We start from the raw sequence: 20,717 nt of genomic DNA, 5'->3' as shown, positions 1-20,717 counted from the left end.
ATAACTACTTTTATCTTTCTTTAAAAAAAGTTAGATTTGCTCTCTTCACGTCCTAGTTTTTCCATGTATGGATGTGAGAGTTGAACCATAAAAAAGGCTGAGCACTGAAGAATTGATGCTTTCAAATTATGGTGCTGGAGAAGACTCTTGAGGGTCCCTTGGTCAGCAAGGAGATCAAATCAGTCAATCCTAAAGGAAATTAACCCTGAATATTCATTGGAAGGGCTGATGTGGAAGCTGAAGCTCCAGTACTTTGGCCACCTGATGTGAAAAGCCAGCTCATTGGAAAGGACCCTAGAGCTGGGAAAGACTGAAGGCAAAAGGAGAAGAGGGTAATAGAGGATTAGATGGTTGAATGGTATCATCAACTCAATGCACATGAGTTTGAGCAAACTCCGGGAGATAATGAAGGAGAAGGAAGCCTGGAATGCTGCAGTCTGCAGGCTCTCAAAGAGTCGGACACAACTGGGAGACTGAAAAACAATGACAACATTTCCTTTGATGTCATTGACTTTGGATTTCATCACCTCATAGGTGCAGCAACTCCCGATTTGGTCTGGTCTCTCCAGGTTCAGGTGGCTGGTGATCAGGCTCTCATCTGGAAGTCAGAGGACAGGGGTCAAACTCCAGCTCTTGAACTAACAGTTGGCTCTTCTTCAGCAGGCACTTAGTGTTTCCAAATAGAGCATCAGTGTCCTCATCTGTCAGTGGGGATGATAACTTTTGACCAATGCAGAGTGTGGCAGGACTTGAAAGAGGCCATGAACTAAATGTAAATTTTCACTTGAAAGAAAAATGCTCTAAACGAAGGGAACCTAGTTTCTGCTGAGTGCAGGACTCTTTCAGGCAGTGCACCTTTCTTTTTATTGTTTCCCACCTCCCTATTTCATTTCATATAGCACCTCCTTTCCTCACCCCCTCTAGAAAACCCCCTCTTTCCTCTATCCATCTTTAAGGCCTGGCTCAAATCTGTATCTTTAGTTTAACTGTATTTCCTCTCCTGGTCCATTATTTTCCCCTTATGGAAACTATTACTTTTGTAGTTTAGCTATGGTCTTTCTCTGAATATTTTTACATGTAGGCTTATTTCCCAGATCTTAAGGTTTTTGATATCACAGTTTGATATGTTTGTGTCCAGCTTGGAAAGTAGTAGTACAGGACTCCTAGGAGAACTTGATCATGTTATTCTCAAAACTGATTTCTAATGAGCTGTAGGAGCCAATTGGTTTCTTAAATGGCTGGTATTTTTCAGGGAGATGGGAACAACTTTCTTGTGTGAGGTCCTCCTTCCTCTGCTTTTTCCATGTGGTTCTTTCTGCCACCTGCTCTGAAGGTAGCTGCACCTTCTTCCCTTCCTCTCTCCTCTTGTCACCCGCCCCACTGCCCCCAACCTCAGTCCCTCTGCCAGGCCTCTTGCGCAGAGCTCACAGTGTTCTGCCTGAGTTGTCACCCTCTGCTGTGGTGACTGTAGTGAGGGTTTATGGAGAGAAATTATATTGCCCACCATTCAGGCCTTGCTGAACAGCAAATTAGAGCCAGTAGTAGGTCCATTTTCAGTCCTCATCCTCTCTCAGCCCTAAAAGCATGTGCTCCTGGTTTGACTGATTACTGGAATTGCTTGGGTTTTTAAAAGACATAATCCTGGGATCACCCCATAGCCAGTGAATTGGACTTTGTCAGGGTGGCTTGGGAAACTATGTTTTCCATGGTTTCCTATGATTGGCTACATTTGGGAGCCACTGTTCCGCACTTGATCTTAGCCAAAAGGCCGAGAAGCGATTGGGAACCACTGTTCTAAAAGGTGATCTCATCTTTTAATCATTTGTCACGAATGATAGAGGCTTGTACACCCTGCTGGTACTTATTTGTTGTAAAATCTGTCAAGTGGTTCCATAAAATGGAATGGTTCTATAAAATCCGTCAGTATGGAATCTCATGACATAAGTGAAGCTGAATGCTAAGGATGAATGTATTAAAGACTTTGAAGCAAATGGATAGTTTATCAGATTGGTGTGTTCTTTCTTTAGAACTGCCACGAACCAGACCTTGTTACCGCCATCTATTTTATAAGTTCCATTTTCACTTACACAGCTGGATTGTGGAAGATATACAGAATTATCCAATTAAAGAACTGAATTTGACAAGTGTGTGTGTGTTTAATGACTCCTTGAATATACCATGTTTCTTTCCTTAAATAGCCTTTTAAGGAGCTTATTTTCATCTACTACAAATTTTCAAAGTAGTAAACTGTGACCAGAATGAGAGTTCTTTGGCTTAGGTAACTTTGAGAGTTACTAGTGTATATGATTGGCAACCTTCAGTTTTATCCATGAATCAATCTCAATAAAACAGATGCTTTTCTCTGCCTCAGTACAGGAAGCCACTAGCCATTGCTGTGCACGTCCCAAAAGCTGACCAGTGGGGTGGGAGGGTAATTCTATTGTAATTTGGCATTGATTTCCAACACTCCCGAACTGTGCAAGCCAGAACCTAGGAGTCATGTTGAATTCCTTTTTCAAAACCATCATCTTACCTGTAAGGGCCCTGCCAGCCAGGTCACAGTCTTCGCAGAGCCTGAGAGAGAGCTCATTCCTTCTGGTTTACCATACTACTTCTTGAACCACTGTGCATGTGGTTCCCTAAGAGCCAGTCAGTAATTGTGGGTAGAGAGGTTTTATGTGCTTCCGTTTGCTCATTTCAGTATTTTATTGTCTTATGAATAAACTATTGTGAACATTACTGTTGTAATCAAGAAAAAGGTCTTTAACTTCTATATGAAACATGTCTCTCACTGATAGATGTTGAGTTCATGATCAGGCCAGCTGAAAGGATGGGAATAATGCACTGCTACTGTATTTGCTGAATGAAACATGTATATCGGTACTGTTTTGAGGGCATCCAACATTTATTTCCATAGCCATGGCTATCTTCCCCCCGTCCCTGCCACCCCCAGTTTTATTAAGATATAATTGATATCAATTCAGTTCAGTCACTCAGTCATCTCTGACTCTGTGCGACCCAATGGACTGCAGCACACCAGGCTTCCCTGTCCCTGACCAACTCCCAGAGCTTGCTCAAACTCATATCCATGGAGTCGGTGATGCCATCTAACCATCTCATCCTCTGTTGTCCCCTTCTCCTCCTGCCTTCAGTCTTTCCCAGCTTCAGGGTCTTTTCCAATGAGTCAGTTCTTGCATCAGGTGGCCAAAGTATTGGAGCTTCAGCTTCAGCATCAGTCCTTCCAATGAATATTCAGGACTGATTTCCTTTAGGACTGACTGGTTTGATCTCCTTGCAGTCCAAGGGACTCTCAAGAGTCTTCTCCAACACCATGTTTAAAAGTGTCAATTCTCATATAACATTGTAAAAATTTAAGGTGTACAGGGTTTTGATTTGATACGTTTATATATTACAATAGAATTACCACCCTTTTAAGTTCTATTCTCTTAGCAACTTTCAAATATGTGATTTTTTGTCTGACTCTTTGCTACCCCATAACTGCAGCATGCCAAGCTTCCTTGTCCTTCGCCATCTCTCAGAGTTTGCTCAAATTCATGTTTATTGTGTCAGTAATTATATCCAACCATCCCTTCCTCTGCTGTCTCTTCTCCTTTTGCCTTCCATCTTTCCCAGCATCAGGGCCTTTTCCAATGAGTCAGCTCTATGCATGAGGTGGTCAAAGTATTGAAACTTCAGCTGCAGCAGCAGGCCTTCCAATGAATATTCAGAATTCATTTCTTTTGGGATTGACTGATTTGATCTCCTTGCAGTCCCTAAGGGACTCTTAAGAGTCTTCTCCAACACCACAGTTCAAAAGCATCCATTCTTTGGTGCTCAGCCTCCTTTATGGTCCAACTCTCACATCCATACATGACTACTGGAAAAACCATAACTTTGACTATACAGACCTTTGTTAGCAAAGCGATGGCTCTTCTTTTTAATGTGTTGTCTAGGATTGTCATAGCTTTCCTTCCAAGGAGCAAGCATCTTTTAATTTCATGGCTGCACTCACCATCCAAAGTAATTTTGGAGCCCAAGAAAAAATCTGTCACTGTTTCCACTTTTCCCCCATCTATTTGCCATGAAAGTGATGGACCAGATGCCATGATGTTTGTTTTTGAGTGTTGAGTTTTAAGCCAGCTTTTTCACTTTCCTTTTCCTTCCTCATCAAGAATTTCTGTAGTTCCTCTTCACTTTCTGTCGTAAGGGTGGTATCAGCTGCATATCTGAGGTTGTTGGTATTTTTCCTGGCTATCTTGATTTTAGCTTGTGATTCATCTAGCCCGGCATTTTGCATGATGTACTCTGCATAAAAGTTAAACAGGGTGACAATATACAGCCTTGTCTTATTCCTTTCCCAATTTTGAACCTGTCATTCATTTCATGTGAGGTTCTAACTATTACTTCTTGATCTGCATACAGGTTTCTCAGGAGACAGGTGAGGTGGTCTGGTATTCCCATCTCTTTTAAGAATTTTCCACAGTTTATTGTGATCCACATGGTCAAAAGCTTTTGCATAGATGTTTTCCTGGAATTCTCTTGCTTTATGATCCAGCAAATGTTGGCAATTTGATCTCTGGTTCCTCTGCCTTTTCTAAACCCTGCTTAAACATCTGGAAGTTCTCAGTTCATGTAATGTTTGAAGGAATTTGAGCATAGTCTTACTAGCATTTGAAATGAGCACAACTGTATGGTAGTTTGAACTTTCTTTGGCATTGCCCTTCTTTGGGACTGGAATGAAAACTGACCTTGTCTGGTCCTATGTGTTGATTATAATAAAAAAAGCTGTGCATTAAATCCCTAGAATTTATTCATCTTTAACTGGAAGTTTGTACTCTAGGACTAACCTCTCCCAATCTCCTTCACCCTCCCAACCCCTTGTAACCACCGTTAGACTCTGTTTCTCCAAGTTCAGCCTTTTTAGATTCCACTTATAAGTGAGATCATATGCTGTGTGTCTTTCTCTGTCTGATTTATTTCGCTTAGCATGATGCCCTCAAGGTCTATTCATGTTGTCTTAACTATATTTTAATTGCTTAGAAGCAATATGAGAATTTACCTCTGCCAAGGATGACAAACCTAGACAGCATTTTAAAAAGCAGAGACATTACTTCACCGACAAGTGTCCATATAGTCAAAGCTGTGGTTTTTTCCACTGGTCACATATGGATGTGAGAGTTGGACCATAAAGAAAGCTGAGCGCCAAAGAATGGATGCTTTTGAACTGTGGTGTTGGAGAAGACTCTTAAGAGTCCCTTAGGGACTGCAAGGAGATCAAATCAGTCAATCCTAAAGGAAATCAGTCCTGAATATTCATTGGAAGCGCTGATGCTGAAGCTCCAATACTTTGGCCACTGGATGTGAAGAACTGACTCATTGGAAAAGACCCTAATGCTGGGAAAGATTGAAGGTAGGAGGAAAAGGGGACGACAGAGGATGAGATGGTTGGATGGCATCACCGACTTGATGGACATGAGTTTGAGTAAACTCTTGGAGTTGGTGATAGACAGGGAAGCCTGGCTTGCTGCAGGCCATGGGGTCACAAAGAGTCGGACATGACTGAGCGACTAAACTGAAGTGAAGGATGGCAGGAAGGAAAATTTCCAAAATAACCAGACTTTTACTGTCTCTGCATTGCACTGGATCTTTCCTGCTGACAAACTTGCAGTTTGTGAAGTAAGTTCATGGAGCATATCAAAGTGTGCAGCAGCTCTACCTACTCCAGCAGATGGTGTGAATGGTTGTCTAAAGTCATCTTAGTTTCTGTCATTATGTCAGTCTGTGGAGTGTTTGGGTTCATGCTTATTTTGGCCAGTTTTCACAAATGTTAGCTTTGTCTTGTCAAGTGCTAAAAGCTGTATGTGGTGTAGTAGTCCCATGTGTGTAGTCCCATGATGGAAATGAAAGTGCCAATAGTGGTTTCTTTCCTCTTTTAATTTGTTTTAATATTGATCTTAGGACAAACTTTTCAGACAAGAGGTAGAAAGCAAACATTTCAATGCCACACTCAGAGCAGAAGCCTTTTTTTTAATTGCAGAGTGTGATTTAGTGTGTTTCTGAAGGAGTTTGTAGCATTACAAACAGTCTTTGCTATGAAATCCTACTCTAGTTGCTTGCCTTTTTTCAGGGGGGAAAAAACCCCACCAACATGTGTATGAGCTCAGTTTAAAGAATCTTTTTTCATTATTAATGAAATATCTCAAATATATAAGAAAAAGTATAAAGAACTTGTTTAGCCAGCATTCATCTGATTTTAGCAAACCTTAATATTTTGCTATAATTGCTTTAAAAATGCATGTAAAGCTCATCGTTATCTCTTTCTGATCCTGTTGCCCGCCCTTCACAAAGTTAACCACTGTTGTGAATTTGTTCTCTTACTCTCATGCCCATATTTATATTTTCATTTTATGTGTATGTCCACAAACGGGTAGTATTGTTTTTATTTCTTCTAAATGGTTATATTCTGGTTGATGGAATAATTAATCAAGTCAGTCTAAGTAAGAAATGGAAAATTTTATTCCAGTCAACCTGAGGATTATAACCCAAGAGACAGTGTCTCAGAGAACTTTGAAAACTGTTCAGAAGAGGTAAGCAGGGTGGTCAGTACATATGTGATTTTGACAAAGGGGTTCATGCAATCAAGCATACATCTTGGTAGAAGGTTACTGTTGCTCAAGAGAAGGAGATATCTTAGTTGATGGTTTTAATGATATTTTTTTAATTTATTTTTATTTGGCTGCGCTAGGTCTTGGTTGCGGTGTGTGAACTCTCAGTTGTAGCATATGGGATCTAGTTCCCTGACCAGAGATTGAACCTAGGCCCCCTGCATTGGAAGCATGGGATTCTGGCCCCTGGATGGCCAGGGAAGTCTGTTTTAGTGCTTTTCTAAGTAAGATGTATAATTGTTCTTCTGATGCACACTTAAATACCGAATATATGTTATTACCAATAATACCGCAGTAAGAATTCTTACGTTCCCTTAGCCACATGAGTTTCTTTAAAGTCTCTTCTATTTTAAGGAAGTAAATCACAGGGTAAAGACTGACGTATTAATTAGATAAAATGGAAGATCTCTGTTTAGTTCCGGCTCTGCGCATGGCATGTAGGTACTGTGTGGAAACTCCAAAGCCTTAAGCTGCAGTACTTACTTCCAAGTTTGGGAGAAATAAGCACGCATAACAGTGGTGCAGGAAGTACGACACAATAAGTCCTGTATGCTGGTTGAGGCAGCTCTAGTGTTAGAGGGTTCAGGCCAGTGATTCAGCTGTTTCTACACTAAATCAGTTGGGCTTATCTTTGTTGGCCCCTTGAGTTGATTTAATTCCAGCCAAGAGCACAGAAGTCTGATGCCTTATTAGGTCTCGTCATTTTCTGTCTTAATTTTGAAAGCAGTAGGCAGACCCCATTCTCTCTCTCCTGTTGCTTAAATCGGGCACATGTTCAGTGTTCCAGGTCTTCTTCTGTCATTTTTAAATGCTGTCCTCCAGACAGTGCATTGGCTGTGCAATTCTTACTTCCTCAGAGATCTCTAATTTTTGGTGCTGATCACAAAACATCCAGGATAGTGCTAATTACTATTACCATTCATGCTAAAGAAATTTCATTAGATATAATTTTCCTTTTGTGTGGAATTTCCCCTAGGAGTTTCCTTCTACCCCTGCAAAAACAGGTCTGTGTTCCTTAAGATATATGTTGTGTAACTAGGAGCATTTGAAGGTGTAAAGATTCTGTAGCAGCACAGAACATGGAATACTTCAAAACAGCTGCTTTGAGTGTGGTTCCAGATGCATTAGCATCTTCTGGGAACTTGTTAAAAACGTAAATTCTCAGGCTCACCCAGACCTTCTAAATCAGAAGCTCTGGGAGCAGGGTTCAGTGATTTTGTGTTTTAACAAGCTCACTGGAGGAGTCAGAACTCCTGGTTCAGAGGGTGCGCTTTCAGGAAGGGACTAAATACTTGAGGGATGGCTGCCCAGCAGGGTTGTTTGTTGTCATTGCTTAGTCATTAATGACATGAGAAAGGTATATTTCTATACATTTTGTGTGTGGTGGTGTTATAGACGGCCTTTAACTTTTGGAGGCAGCTTGGTTCTTTTGTTGGTTATGACCAACAGTAGGAAATAGAAGGCTATAAATCCTTGTTTCCAGGGTTACCTCCTTGCTGCTGATAACAGGCAGGAAATTAAAACAATCTGTGATAGTGTTTTGTTCTTATTTGCTACAGATGGTAGCTTTCAGATATGTTGCAGCAAAACATAAATACATATAGCAGGGAGACTTCATTACTGAAGAAAAATGACTCGGCTGGGTCAAATTTATAGTCTGGGTCCATTTTAATGAAATGGGATATAGGCAACGTATCAGTGTTCCATTAGCATACAAAGCATGACAACATAGGAGGTCGCTGGTTTTCTTCTTTTTGGTTTAGTTTTGAGTATGTAAAACAGTTGTATGATTTCAAGTTCAAAATTATAGAACAAATTTTATTCAAAGATATCTCACTTCCATGGTATCCTTTTCCCCTTGTTCTCTTGGTCCTGTATGGATAATCATTTTGTTTGCTTTTTGGCTTATTTTTCTAGTGTTTCTCTTTGAAGATAAATGTTTATGTGTTTATGTTCGTAACTCCTCCTTTCGACTTTTACACAAAAAGTTGCATACTATACCACAGTTTTTTTTTAAAGAAAGCTCTATTAATTTGCAACATGTATTCAATAAAATTTACCAACTTTACGTGTACAATTTGAATTTTGACAAACTCATACAGTTGCATATGTACCGATACAACCAAGGTTTAGATGGTTTTCATCAACCAAACACAAAATGTCTTCGTATTCTTTTGCAGCCAATCCTCTCTCCCACCTCTATGGTCTCTGATAAACTATCTACCTCCTTTCTATCACTATATTTACTTTTTCTAGAATCTCACATAGTGTTTTTGTGTGTATGTATGTGACTTCTTTCACTTAGTATAATTTTTAGGATGTTCAACCACAGTACACAAATCATCATTTTATCCCATTTTATTGCTGAATAGTGCTCCACTGTTTATACATTACAGTTGATATACATTGTTTTGTAGTTTCTTGTAAACTTTTTATTTTGAAATACTTTTGGACTTATAGGATAATGAAAAGATAGTACAGAGAGAGTCCACATACCCCTCCCCCAGTTTCATTTAATGGTAACATCTCATATGGCCATGGTACAATCACAACACTGTGAACTACACCACAGGCTTTATTTCAATTTTAGTTTTTCTATTGCTTTCAGTTATTATGTGTCTTTAGTCTCTTTTAATGTGGACAGTTCCTTGATCTTTCCATATCTTTTTTATTTTTCATTTACTTATTTGGCTGCACTGCATGGTTTGTACAATCAGAGTTCCCTGACCAGGCCCACAGGAGTGGGAGTGCAGAGTCCTACTCAGAGGACTGCCGGGGAATTCCCTCTGTGCCTGTCTTTAAAAGAGTACTTGTCTGGGTATTTTGTTGGTTACCCACTCCAGTATTCTTGCTTGGAAAATTCCGTGGAAAGAGGAGCCTGGCAGGATATAGTCCATGGGGTTACAAAGAGTCTGACACGACTGAGCACAGGATGCACATTAGGTATTTTGTAGAATGTCCTTCAATTTGTCTGGTGATTAGACTGCAGTTTCAGATTTTGGGGAAGAACACTACAGAGGTGATGTGCCCTGCTCGTGGTCTTGTGTTCGGTGCTACATAATATCAATGTCTTATTACTCGCAGTTTATTGTGTCAGTTGCTCAACTATGTCTGACTCTTTGAGACCCCATGGACTGTAGCCCACCAGTCTTCTTTGTTCATGGGATTCTCCAGGCAAGAATACTGGAGTGGGTAGCCATTCCCTTTCTTCTCCAGGGGATCTTCCCAACCCAGGGATTGAATCCCGTTCTCCTGCATTGCAGGCAGATTCTTTACCATCTGAGCCACTGGGGAAGCCCCCTATTACTGGTAAAGTTAACCTTAATTACTCGATTAAAGGAGTGTCTGCCATGTTTCTCCATAGTAAAGTTACTGCTTTTCCTTTTCTGTAGTCTGTTCCTTAGAAGCAAATTGTTGCTTTTTAAATTGTGATGTACATCAGTGTGGGCTTTCCAGGTGGCACTAGTGGCAAAGAACCCCCCTGCTAATGCAGGAGACAGAAGAGATGCAGATTCTATCCCTGAATCAGGAAGATCCCCTGGAGGAGGGTATGGCAACCCACTCCAGTATTCTTGCCTGGAGAATCCCATGGACAGAGGAACCTGGCAGGTTATAGTCCACAGGGTTGAAAAGAGTTGGACACGACTGAAGCAACTTGGCACACACACACGCACGTATATCAGTGTGCATGGGAACATAGTTTGGCAACTCTCTTAACCATAATTATAGTCGTAGTAATAAAATTATCTACCACTGACCCCACCTGCATATTTCTAAACACAAGTGGATTATCTTATTTAATTCTCAGGATACCCCTATGAAGTAGAAGCTTTTTTCATGACCATTTTACAGCTGAGAAGATTGAGGCATAGAGTGCCTTGCTCAAGATTCAGCAGTTAGTGATGGAGCCAGGTGCTAACATAAGTGTAACTCAAGGGCCAGTGTTTAACACGTGCCATATGGTTGTTGTCAGAACTTAGAAGGGTGTGCTCTCATTCTTTGCCAGAGAAGACAAATGAACACTTCCTATATTTGACAGTTCTCTTTTGTTCTTTAAGAAAAAATTTTTTGTTTTTATTTTCAGGAAGATTCCTTGTGTGACTCAAGATTTTAGTCAGCTGTGAGTAGCAGTACCATTACATTGAAATCATGGAGAACTCCAGGATCCTTTGGGGAGCACTGAGAATCTATTTTTGAACTTCTTTCAAAAACACAGCTGAAGATTAGGGCCTCATATTCAGAATAGAAAACTGCTTTTGGAGAAGGAGTATTTACTTAAAAGAATGGCCCTGAACCTTCTCCTCTCTGGATTTTATCAACGTCTCTCAACAGGGGTGTTGTGTTTATCTGTGTGTCTAAACCCCACATGTTCACTTTTGTTTACCACACTGATGACTGCTCTGCGACACAGTCAGGTGTCTCTCTGAATAGCCTAACACAGGCGATGACAACTGTGTTTAATGATGACTCACTATCAATGATGACTCTTCTAGTAGCGACAGAGCCACGGAAGGTCGGGCTGTGTGGGTGGACATTTTCACATCTCTGTGACTCACTCAGCAGCCTGCCTTTCTGAGGGAAAATAGCAGTCAGTGGCTACAAGCTCTATTCATCTTCTCCCGTCTGTCTCATGCTGTGTGGATTGGGTATCCCCAAATCTCTGAAATCACGCAGCTAGATGACTTGAATATATCCAGTCTGCCGCGCTGTTCAGATATGAGTGTAGTTTTTAACAGTAAAGTTTTTGTTTCTAAATGTGTGTTGTACAAAGGAAATTATAAGCAAGGTGAAAAGACAGCCTTCAGAATGGGAGAAAATAATAGTAAATGAAGCAACTGACAAACAACTAATCTCAAAAATATACAAGCAACTCCTACAGCTCAATTCCAGAAAAATAAATGACCCAATCAAAAAATGGGCCAAAGAACTAAATAGACATTTCTCCAAAGAAGACATACAGATGGCTAACAAACACATGAAAAGATGCTCAACATCACTCATTATCAGAGAAATGCAAATCAAAACCACTATGAGGTACCATTTCACGCCAGTCAGAATGGCTGCCATCCAAAAGTCTATAAGCAATAAATGCTGGAGAGGGTGTGGAGAAAAGGGAACCCTCTTACACTGTTGGTGGGAATGCAAACTAGTACAGCCACTATGGAGAACAGTGTGGAGATTCCTTAAAAAACTGGAAATAGAACTGCCTTATGATCCAGCTATCCCACTGCTGGGCATACACACTGAGGAAACCAGAATTGAAAGAGACACATGTACCCCAATGTTCATCGCAGCACTGTTTATAATAGCCAGGACATGGAAGCAACCTAGATGTCCATCAGCAGATGAATGGATAAGAAAGCTGTGGTACATATACACAATGGAGTATTAGCCATTAAAAAGAATACATTTGAATCAGTTCTAATGAGGTGGATGAAACTGGAGCCAATTATACAGAGTGAAGTAAGCCAGAAAGAAAAACGCCAATACAGTATACTAACACATATATATGGAATTTAGAAAGATAGTAACAATAACCCTCGGAGGAGGCAATGGCACCCCACTCCAGTACTCTTGCCTGGAAAATCCCATGGATGGAGGAGCCTGGTAGGCTGCAGTCCATGGGGTCGCTAAGAGTCGGGCACGACTGAGCAACTTCACTTTCACTTTTCACTTTCATGCATTGGAGAAGAAAATGGCAACCCACTCCAGTGTTCTTGCCTGGAGAATCCCAGGGACGGGGTAGCCTGGTGGGCTGCCGTCTATGGGGTCACACAGAGTCAGACACGACTGAAGTGACTTAGCAGCAACAATAACCCTGTATATGAGACAACAAAAGAGACACGGATGTATAAAACAGTCTTTTGGACTCTGTGGGAGAGGGAGAGGGTGGGATGATTTGGGAGAATGGCATTGAAACATGTATAATATCATATATGAAACGAGTCGCCAGTCCAGGTTCGATGCACGATACTGGATGCTTGGGGCTGGTGCACTGGGACGACCCAGAGGGATGGTATGGGGAGAGAGGAGGGAGGAGGGTTCAGATTGGGGAACACATGTATACCTGTGGTGGATTCATTTTGATATATGGCAAAACCAATACAATATTGTGAAGTTAAAAAATAAAAATAAATAAATAAATAAATGTCTGTTGTAAGCCTGGCTATATGTGACCATGTCCACAGGTTAAACCAGACACTGTTCATCACCCAGAGCCAACCTGAATAGGCACACACATAAAAACTGTAGTGTTAATTTCCTTAGGAAGGGAGGAAGGCAACTATTTAGAATGAGTCTGATGCTTGCATACAATAGCTAGAAAATATTGTAAGAGTAGAAAATTATTTGGGATAGTAATAACAGAGGTCAAGTTTATGGGTATCTGGATATAGCTTCAGAAGTCAGAAAGCTAATGTCATATTATACAGAAGGATATGTTGGATCAGACTTTATTTAGTCAAAATAAAGGGCAAAGGTTTTCAGAGCCTGCCGCAGCTACCTGGAAAAAAAGATGGTGTTTAATCTCGTTATTTTAACTTTTTATCTCATTATTTTAACTTTTTCTCATATAGAGTTTTCTACATGTTCGTTATAGACAAAGTGTTAGGTACAAGAAGATGTAAGGTAGAAAGTGAAAGTAGCCTATTTCTATCGCTAGAAACACCTATTCTTTTGTTTTGCATAATTTATCTCCTTTCCTCCCTCTTTTTCTCTCCCTCTCCTATGCTGCAAATACACTGGTAATCTTGCATTTTTAATGTAGTACCATATCCTAAGGATTTTCTATGATTTAAAGAAAAAGACTTTGCTAATTTGGTGGGAGAAAAATAGCTAGTTTTTATTTGCATGCTGTTCTTGTTTTAGTTAGGATTAACATTCTTGATTGTCAATTTATATGTACCTATGGAGTGCTAACTTTTCTTTTCTTTATTTTACTGTAAAATTGGAAACATTACTAAAGCAAGCCTCTGATTTCAGATGTCCTAAATGATGCTATATTTGATGAAGACCATGATGAGATGGTGATTGTGAAGGACATAGACATGTTTTCCATGTGTGAACATCATCTAGTTCCTTTTGTTGGAAAGGTAAGTTTTTCTGTGTTGTTTCATAACAATGTTTAAAAGCACAATGACAGTTTTAAAGTTAGGATAATTATATTTTAAATTGTCACCTGGTAATTCCTAATATCCCAGATACACATGACCATCTATTCTTTGTCAGCCCAACTAATTTAATGGCTGGAAATGAACGAAATAGAAACAAGTAGCAGAAGGCCCTCAGGGCAAGCATTTCACAGTAAATACCATGTTAATAGGTTAAAATAATGAGATTAAAGACCATCTATTTTTGTAGGTACCTGCAACAGTCTCTGAAAAACCTTTGCCCTTTATTTTAACTAAATAATATTTGATCCAAGCTATACTTTCGTATAATATGACATGAGCTGTAGTGATTGCAGAATTTCTTGTGGCAGAGGTTATAGTACTAGTGGATTTGTTTCCAACCCTTTTAAAATATTTTAGGAAAAATGAATCTGTGACCTAGATAATGTTAATGTTGTAGTTAAACATCCCTCTGAGAACATGTGGGTTACCAAGAGTTGTCCTGTTCTCTTCCCTCCTCCCATATCATAATTTTTTTTTTTAGTTTTTAAATTTTGGAATGGAAGACTTATATGAAATAGTGGTATAAATATACCCATCACCTAAATTTAATGTGTTAACATTTGCCTCACATTTTTTGTTAAAGTATTTTTTTCATTTTTGTAGAAGTGAAACATAGGAAAATGTACACCCCATTAGGGTAATCCCCTACTACCTCACAGATCAAGAACTAGAACACTATCAATGTCTTGAAAGCTCAGCTTGTGCCCCTTGTTAATCCCCAGCCCATCTTGTCAGCACAGTATATGTATTTCTAACATTATAGACTGATTGGTTTTGCTTGTTTTTCAACTACTGTATATAAATAGGTGGAGTCTGCAGCATGTACTCTTTCGTGTTTGGCTTCTTTTGTTCTACATTGCAGGAGTTATCGATGTTACTGCCTGTCATTGTAGTTTGTTTATTTTCATTGCTATATATAATTCCTTTGTACAAACATACCATAATTTATTGTCTGTTTTTGGTGGATATTTCTTTTTTTCCTCTCTCTCTGTGTTTGAATTTTTTGGGTTGGTGGTGGTGGTGACTTTTTTTTTTCTTTTTGGCTATCACAAACAGTACTGCTACCAACATTCTTTTGATGTACAGATGCATCATATTTCTTTTTAAATTTTTTATTTTTTAATTTTAAAAAACATTTTATTTATTTATTGGCCACATCATGTGGCTTGCAGGATCTCAGATCTCCAACAAGGGATTGAACCCGGGCCATGGCAGTGAAAACCCAGAATCCTAACCACTAGGCAACCAGGGAACTCCCTATTTTTTTACTTTAAGTATAGTTGATATACAATATTATATTAGTTTCAGGTGTACAGTAAAGTTGTTCAGCTATATATATGTATTTTTCAGACTTCTCCATTATAGGTTACAATAAGATACTGAATATATTTCTCTGTGCTATACAGTAAATACTCATTCCCTATCTATTTTATGCATAGTAGTTTGTATCCTAATTTATCCCTCTCCTCTTGCCTTTCCCTCTAGTAACCATATGTTTGTTTTCTATGTCTATTAGTCTGTTTCTGTTTTGTATATTATTTTTAAGATTCCACATATAAGTGATACCATATGATATTTGCCTTTCCCTTTCTGACTTATTTCACCTAGTGTTCTCTAGCCCAATCTATGTTGCTGCAAATGGCAATACTTCATTCTTTTTTATGGCTGAGTAATAGTCCACTGTACACATATAACTGGGCTTCCCTGGGGGCTCAGACGGTAAAGAATCTGCCTGAAATGTGGGAGACCCGGGTTCAATCACTGGGTTGGGAAGATCCCCTGCAGAAGAAAATGGAAACCCACTCCAATATTCTTGCCTGCAGAATCCGACAGGCAGAGAAGCCTGGCAGGCTACAGTCCATGGAGTCACAGATTCAGACACAACTGAGCGACTAACAGGCACACACACACATATAACACATCGTCATAAACCAGTTGTATCTTGATGGGCACTTGAGTTGTTTCTATGTCTTGGCTATTGTATTAATAAATAGTGCTGCTGTGAATATTGTGATGTTCATGTGAATAATGCTACTGTGAACATTCTTTTTGAATTAGAGTTTGTATATTTTCTGGATGTATGCCTGGGAATGGGGCTGCTGGATGATATGGTAACTCTAGTTCTTTTTTTTTTTTTTTTTTCTAATTTTATTTTATTTTTAAACTTTACATAATTGTATTAGTTTTGCCAAATATCAAAATGAATCCGCCACAGGTATACATGTGTTCTCCATCCCGAACCCTCCTCCCTCCTCCCTCCCCATACCATCCCTCTGGGCCGTCCAGTGCACCAGCCCCAAGCATCCAGCATCGTGCATCGAACCTGGACTGGCAACTCGTTTCCTACATGATATTTTACATGTTTCAATGCCATTCTCCCAAATCTTCCCACCCTCTCCCTCTCCCACAGAGTCCATAAGACTGTTCTATACATCAATGTCTCTTTTGCTGTCTCGTATACAGAGTTATTGTTACCATCTTTCTAAATTCCATATATATGCGTTAGTATACTGTATTTATGTTTTTCCTTCTGGCTTACTTCACTCTGTATAATAGGCTCCAGTTTCATCCACCTCATTAGAACTGATTCAAATGTATTCTTTTTAATGGCTGAGTAATACTCCATTGTGTCTAGTTCTTTTTTTAAAGGAACCTCCATTCTGTTTTTCTATTGTGGCTACACCAATTTGCATTCTCACCAACAGTGTAAGAGGGTTCCCTTTTCCCCACACCCTGTCCAGCATTTATTATTTGTAGACTTCTTGGTGATGGTCATTCTGATTTATGTGAAGTGATAGTTTGTTGTGGCTTTGATGTGCATTTTTCTAATAATTAGCATTTTTTTGGTGTGCCTGTTGGCCATCTGTATGCCTTCTTTGGAGAAATGTCTGTTTAGGTCTTCTGCCCATTCTTTGATTAGATTGTTTTTTTCAATATTGTGTTGTATGAACTGTTTGCATATTTTGCGTATTAACCCCTTGTTGATCCCATCATTTGCAAATATTTTGAGTCATTACATAGATTGTCTTTTTGTTTTGTCAATGATTTTCTTTGCTGTGTAAGAGCTTCTAAGTTTGATCAGGTCCCGTTTGTTTATCTTTGCTTTTATTTCTTTTGGGAGACTGATTTAAGAAAATGTTGCTATGACTTACGTCAGAAAATGTTTTGTCTATGTTCTCTTCTAGTAGTTTTATGGTGTGTCATGTCTTATACTTAGGTCTTTACACCATTTTGAGTTTATTTTTATTTATAGTTGGAGGGAATGTTCTGATTTCGTTAATGTCCATGTAGCTGTCCTACTTTCCCAACACCATTTGTTGAAGAGACCGTCTTTTCTGCATTGTGTATTCTTGTCTCCTCTGTCATAGACTGACTGTAAGTAAGTACACGGGTTTATTCGGGGGCTTTCTGTCCTGGTCCACTGATCTCTGTGCACTGGAGCTTTGTAGTATTGTCTGAAGTCTGAGAGAATTATGCCTCCAGCTTTTCTCTTTTCCCTTGGATTGTTTTGACAATTCTGGGTCTTTTGTGGTTCCATATAAATTTTAGTGTTACTTGTTTCAGTTCTGTGAAAAATGTAAATAGGTATTTTGATGTTTACAAAGAGTTTACAAATTTGGAAAACAGCAGTGGCCACAGGACTGGAAAAGGTCAGTTTTCATTCCAATCCCAAAGAAAGGCAACACCAATAAATGCTCAAACTACTGCACAATCGCACTCATCTCACACACTAGTAAAGGAATACTCAAAATTCTCCAAGCCAGGCTTTAACAGTACGTGAACTGTGGACTTCTAGATGTTCAAGCTGGATTTAGAAAAGGCAGGGGAACCAGAGATCAAACTGCCAACATCTGTTGGATCATCCAAAAAGCAAGAGAGTTCCAGAAAAGCATCTACTTCTGCTTTTTTGACTATGCCAAAGCCTTTGATTGTGTGGACCACAACAAACTCTGGAAAATTCTGAAAGAGATGGGAATATCAGACCACTTGACCTGCCTTTTGAGAAAATCTGTATGTAGGTCAGGAAGCAACAGTTAGAACTGGACATGGAACAACAGACTGGTTCCTAAAAGGAAAAGGAGTACGTCAAGGCTGTATATTGTCACCCTGCTTATTTAACTTATATGCAGAGTACATCATGAGAAATGCTGGGCTGGATGAAGAACAAGCTGAAATCAAGATTGCCGGGAGAAATATCAATAACCTCAGATATACAGATGACACCACCCTTATGGAAGAAAGCAAAGAAGAACTAAAGAGCCTCTTGATGAAAGTGAAAGAGGAGAGTGAAAAAGTTGGCTTAAAACTCAACATTCAGAAAACTAAGATCATGGCATCTGGTTCCATCACTTCATGGCAAATATATGGGGAAACAGTGGCAGACTTTATTTTGGGGGGTTTCAAAATCGCTGTGGATGGTGATTGCAGCCATGAAATTAAAAGACACTTGCTCCTTGGAAGAAAAGCTATGACCAACCTAGACAGCATATTAAAAAGCAGAGACATTACTTTGCCAACAAAGGTCCTGTTTAGTCAAAGCTATGGTTTTTCCAGGGAAGCTATGGGCTTCCTTGTTGGCTCAGAGGTTAAAGTGTCTGCCTGCAATGCGGGAGACCCAGGTTCGATCCCTGGGTCGGGAAGATCCCCTGGAGAAGGAAATGGCAACCCACTCCAGTACTCTTGCCTGGAGAATCCCATGGAGGGAGGAGCCTGGTAGGCTACAGTCCATGGGGTCGCAAAGAGTCGGACACGACTGAGTGACTTCACTCACTCACTTCACTCATGGTTTTTCCAGTAGTCATGTATGGATGTGAGAGTTGGACTATAAAGAAAGCTGAGCACTGAAGAATTGATGCTTTTGAACTGTGGTGTTGGAGAAGACTCTGGAGAGTCGCTTGGACTGCAAGGAGAGCCACCAAGTCCATCCTAAAGGAAATCAGTCCTGGGTGTTCATTGGAAAGACTGATGCTGAAGCTGAAACTCCAGTACTTTGGCCACCTGATATGAAGAACTGACTCATTTGAAAAGACCCTGATGCTGGGAAGATTGAAGATGGGAGGAGAAGGGGATGACAGAGGATGAGATGGTTGGATGGCATCACCAACTCAATGGACATGAGTTTGAGTAAACTCCTGGAGTTGGTGATGGACAGGGAGGCCTGGCATGCTGCAGTCCATGGGGTTGCAAAGAGTCGGACCAGCTGAGCGACTGAACTGAACTGGGGATTGCACTAAATCTGTAGATACGTATTTGGAGGCATTTGGCCATTTTCACAATAAAAATCCTTCTAACCCAAGAGGATGGATATATTTCCATTTCTTTGAATCACCTGTCCTAGCAGCACTCGTCCCACGCACCCCTACCTCCCTCAGCAAGCATTTTGGACTGCGAAGTGTGGAGGCCAGGTGGAGCCAGTGCCAGTCTCTCTTCACTGACTGCTAGTAAGCTACATGTATACATTCCTTGCGACCAGAGTCCAGGCCGCTCCAGCCCATCTCTCTATTTGAGCAGACCTCCCAGTAGGCAGCGGACCCTGCAGGGGGAGGGTCTGCACCTGTGGACCTTCTTTCCTAGGGGCACTGGCCCTGATGCCTTTTTTTTTTTTTTTATAATCAGATCTCTACCTGGTTACATGGGGATCTTTCTTATAGCTTTGGTTATATAAGAAATCTGTCAGTTTCTAGTTGGTTTTCTGTGTGAATTGTTCCATGTGTAGACGGATTTTTGATGTGACTTTGGGGAGTGGGGGAAGCTGAGCTCCGTATCCTCCTCCTCTGCCATCTTGACCCACCTCTCAAATGCATTTCTTTAGCAGTATACCTAGGAGTGGAACTGCGGATACAGGGTATACCTGTGTTCAACTTATTAAATCTGACTTTTAGTTTTCCAAATTGGTTGTAACACTTTGGTACAGTTTACATTTCATTTACTCTAATGAGTCCTCATCAACATTTGGCACTTTTAGTGTTTTTAAGTTTAGTATTCTGATGTGTGTGTAGTGGCATCTCTTTTTAAACCTTTTATTGTAGAAAATTTCAAACATATCTAAGAATAGGTAGATTAGTATGTAATATTCCATGTTCCCATCAACCAGTTTCAACAGTTGTCAGTAAAGGGCCAGTCTTGTTCTATTAATATATACATCCCCACTGGATTGTTTTGAAGCAAATCCTATATGACATTTTTTTTTCTGTAATTTCTTCCAGCATATTTCCCTAAAAGATAAGGATTTTTTTTTTGAGAAATATAACTCTGATTGGATTATCAACCTTAAAAGTTGGCAGTAAGTCCTTTAATATATTAAAGTATCTTAGACAACAGGACTGTTCACTACTAATTATTAATACACATCTCTAGAATATTCTTACTTAGCCATAGTAGCACTACAGTAGACAAAAGTGTGCATGTTCTAGTTACTTAGTCATGTCCAACTCTGCAACCCCCATGGACTGGAGCCTGCCAGGCTCCTGTCCATGGGATTCTCCAGGCAAGAATGCTAAAGCAAGTTGCCATTTCCTCCTCTAGGGGATCTTCCCAACCCAGAGATTAAACCAGCATCTCTTGCATCTCCTGCAGTGGCAGGCGGGTTTTTTTTTGTTTTTGTTTTTACCACTGTGCCACCTGGGAAGCCCAGACAAAAGTAACAGTAATTCCTAAATAGCATCTAATAACTAATCCATATTATATTTTCTCAGGTGTTTCAACTGTCTTGTGGTTGGTTGGTTTAAACCAGAATCCAAATAAGCCTTATACATTTGGTTGTTACGTATCTTAAGTCTCTTATTTTAAGATAGTCTCCCCTGACAGCCACCCACCTGTCCGCCCTAATGACATTCTCGTACTCAACTAACTAGGCCAGTTGTTCTATAGAGCCTCTCAG

At 40.0% G+C, this 20,717-nt stretch overlaps 1 protein-coding gene across 3 annotated transcripts in view; it reads left to right on the top strand.

The window, feature by feature from the left end:
* The window catches only part of GCH1 (GTP cyclohydrolase 1), a 61,994-nt gene that overhangs the window by 22,103 nt on the left and 19,174 nt on the right, over positions 1-20,717 (top strand). For all 3 annotated transcript variants that reach the window (XM_002690949.7, XM_015473212.3, XM_059890872.1), the window contains exon 2: positions 13,647-13,756. In XM_002690949.7, coding sequence (XP_002690995.1) covers positions 13,647-13,756 — 110 coding nt within the window. The remainder of the gene's footprint in view (positions 1-13,646; positions 13,757-20,717) is intronic.

Source organism: Bos taurus, chromosome 10 (assembly GCF_002263795.3).
Source record: "Bos taurus isolate L1 Dominette 01449 registration number 42190680 breed Hereford chromosome 10, ARS-UCD2.0, whole genome shotgun sequence".
Classification (NCBI taxonomy): domain Eukaryota; kingdom Metazoa; phylum Chordata; class Mammalia; order Artiodactyla; family Bovidae; genus Bos; species Bos taurus.
The sequence above is the reverse complement of the archived record's forward strand: the minus strand, read 5'-3'. Positions and strand labels throughout refer to the sequence as shown.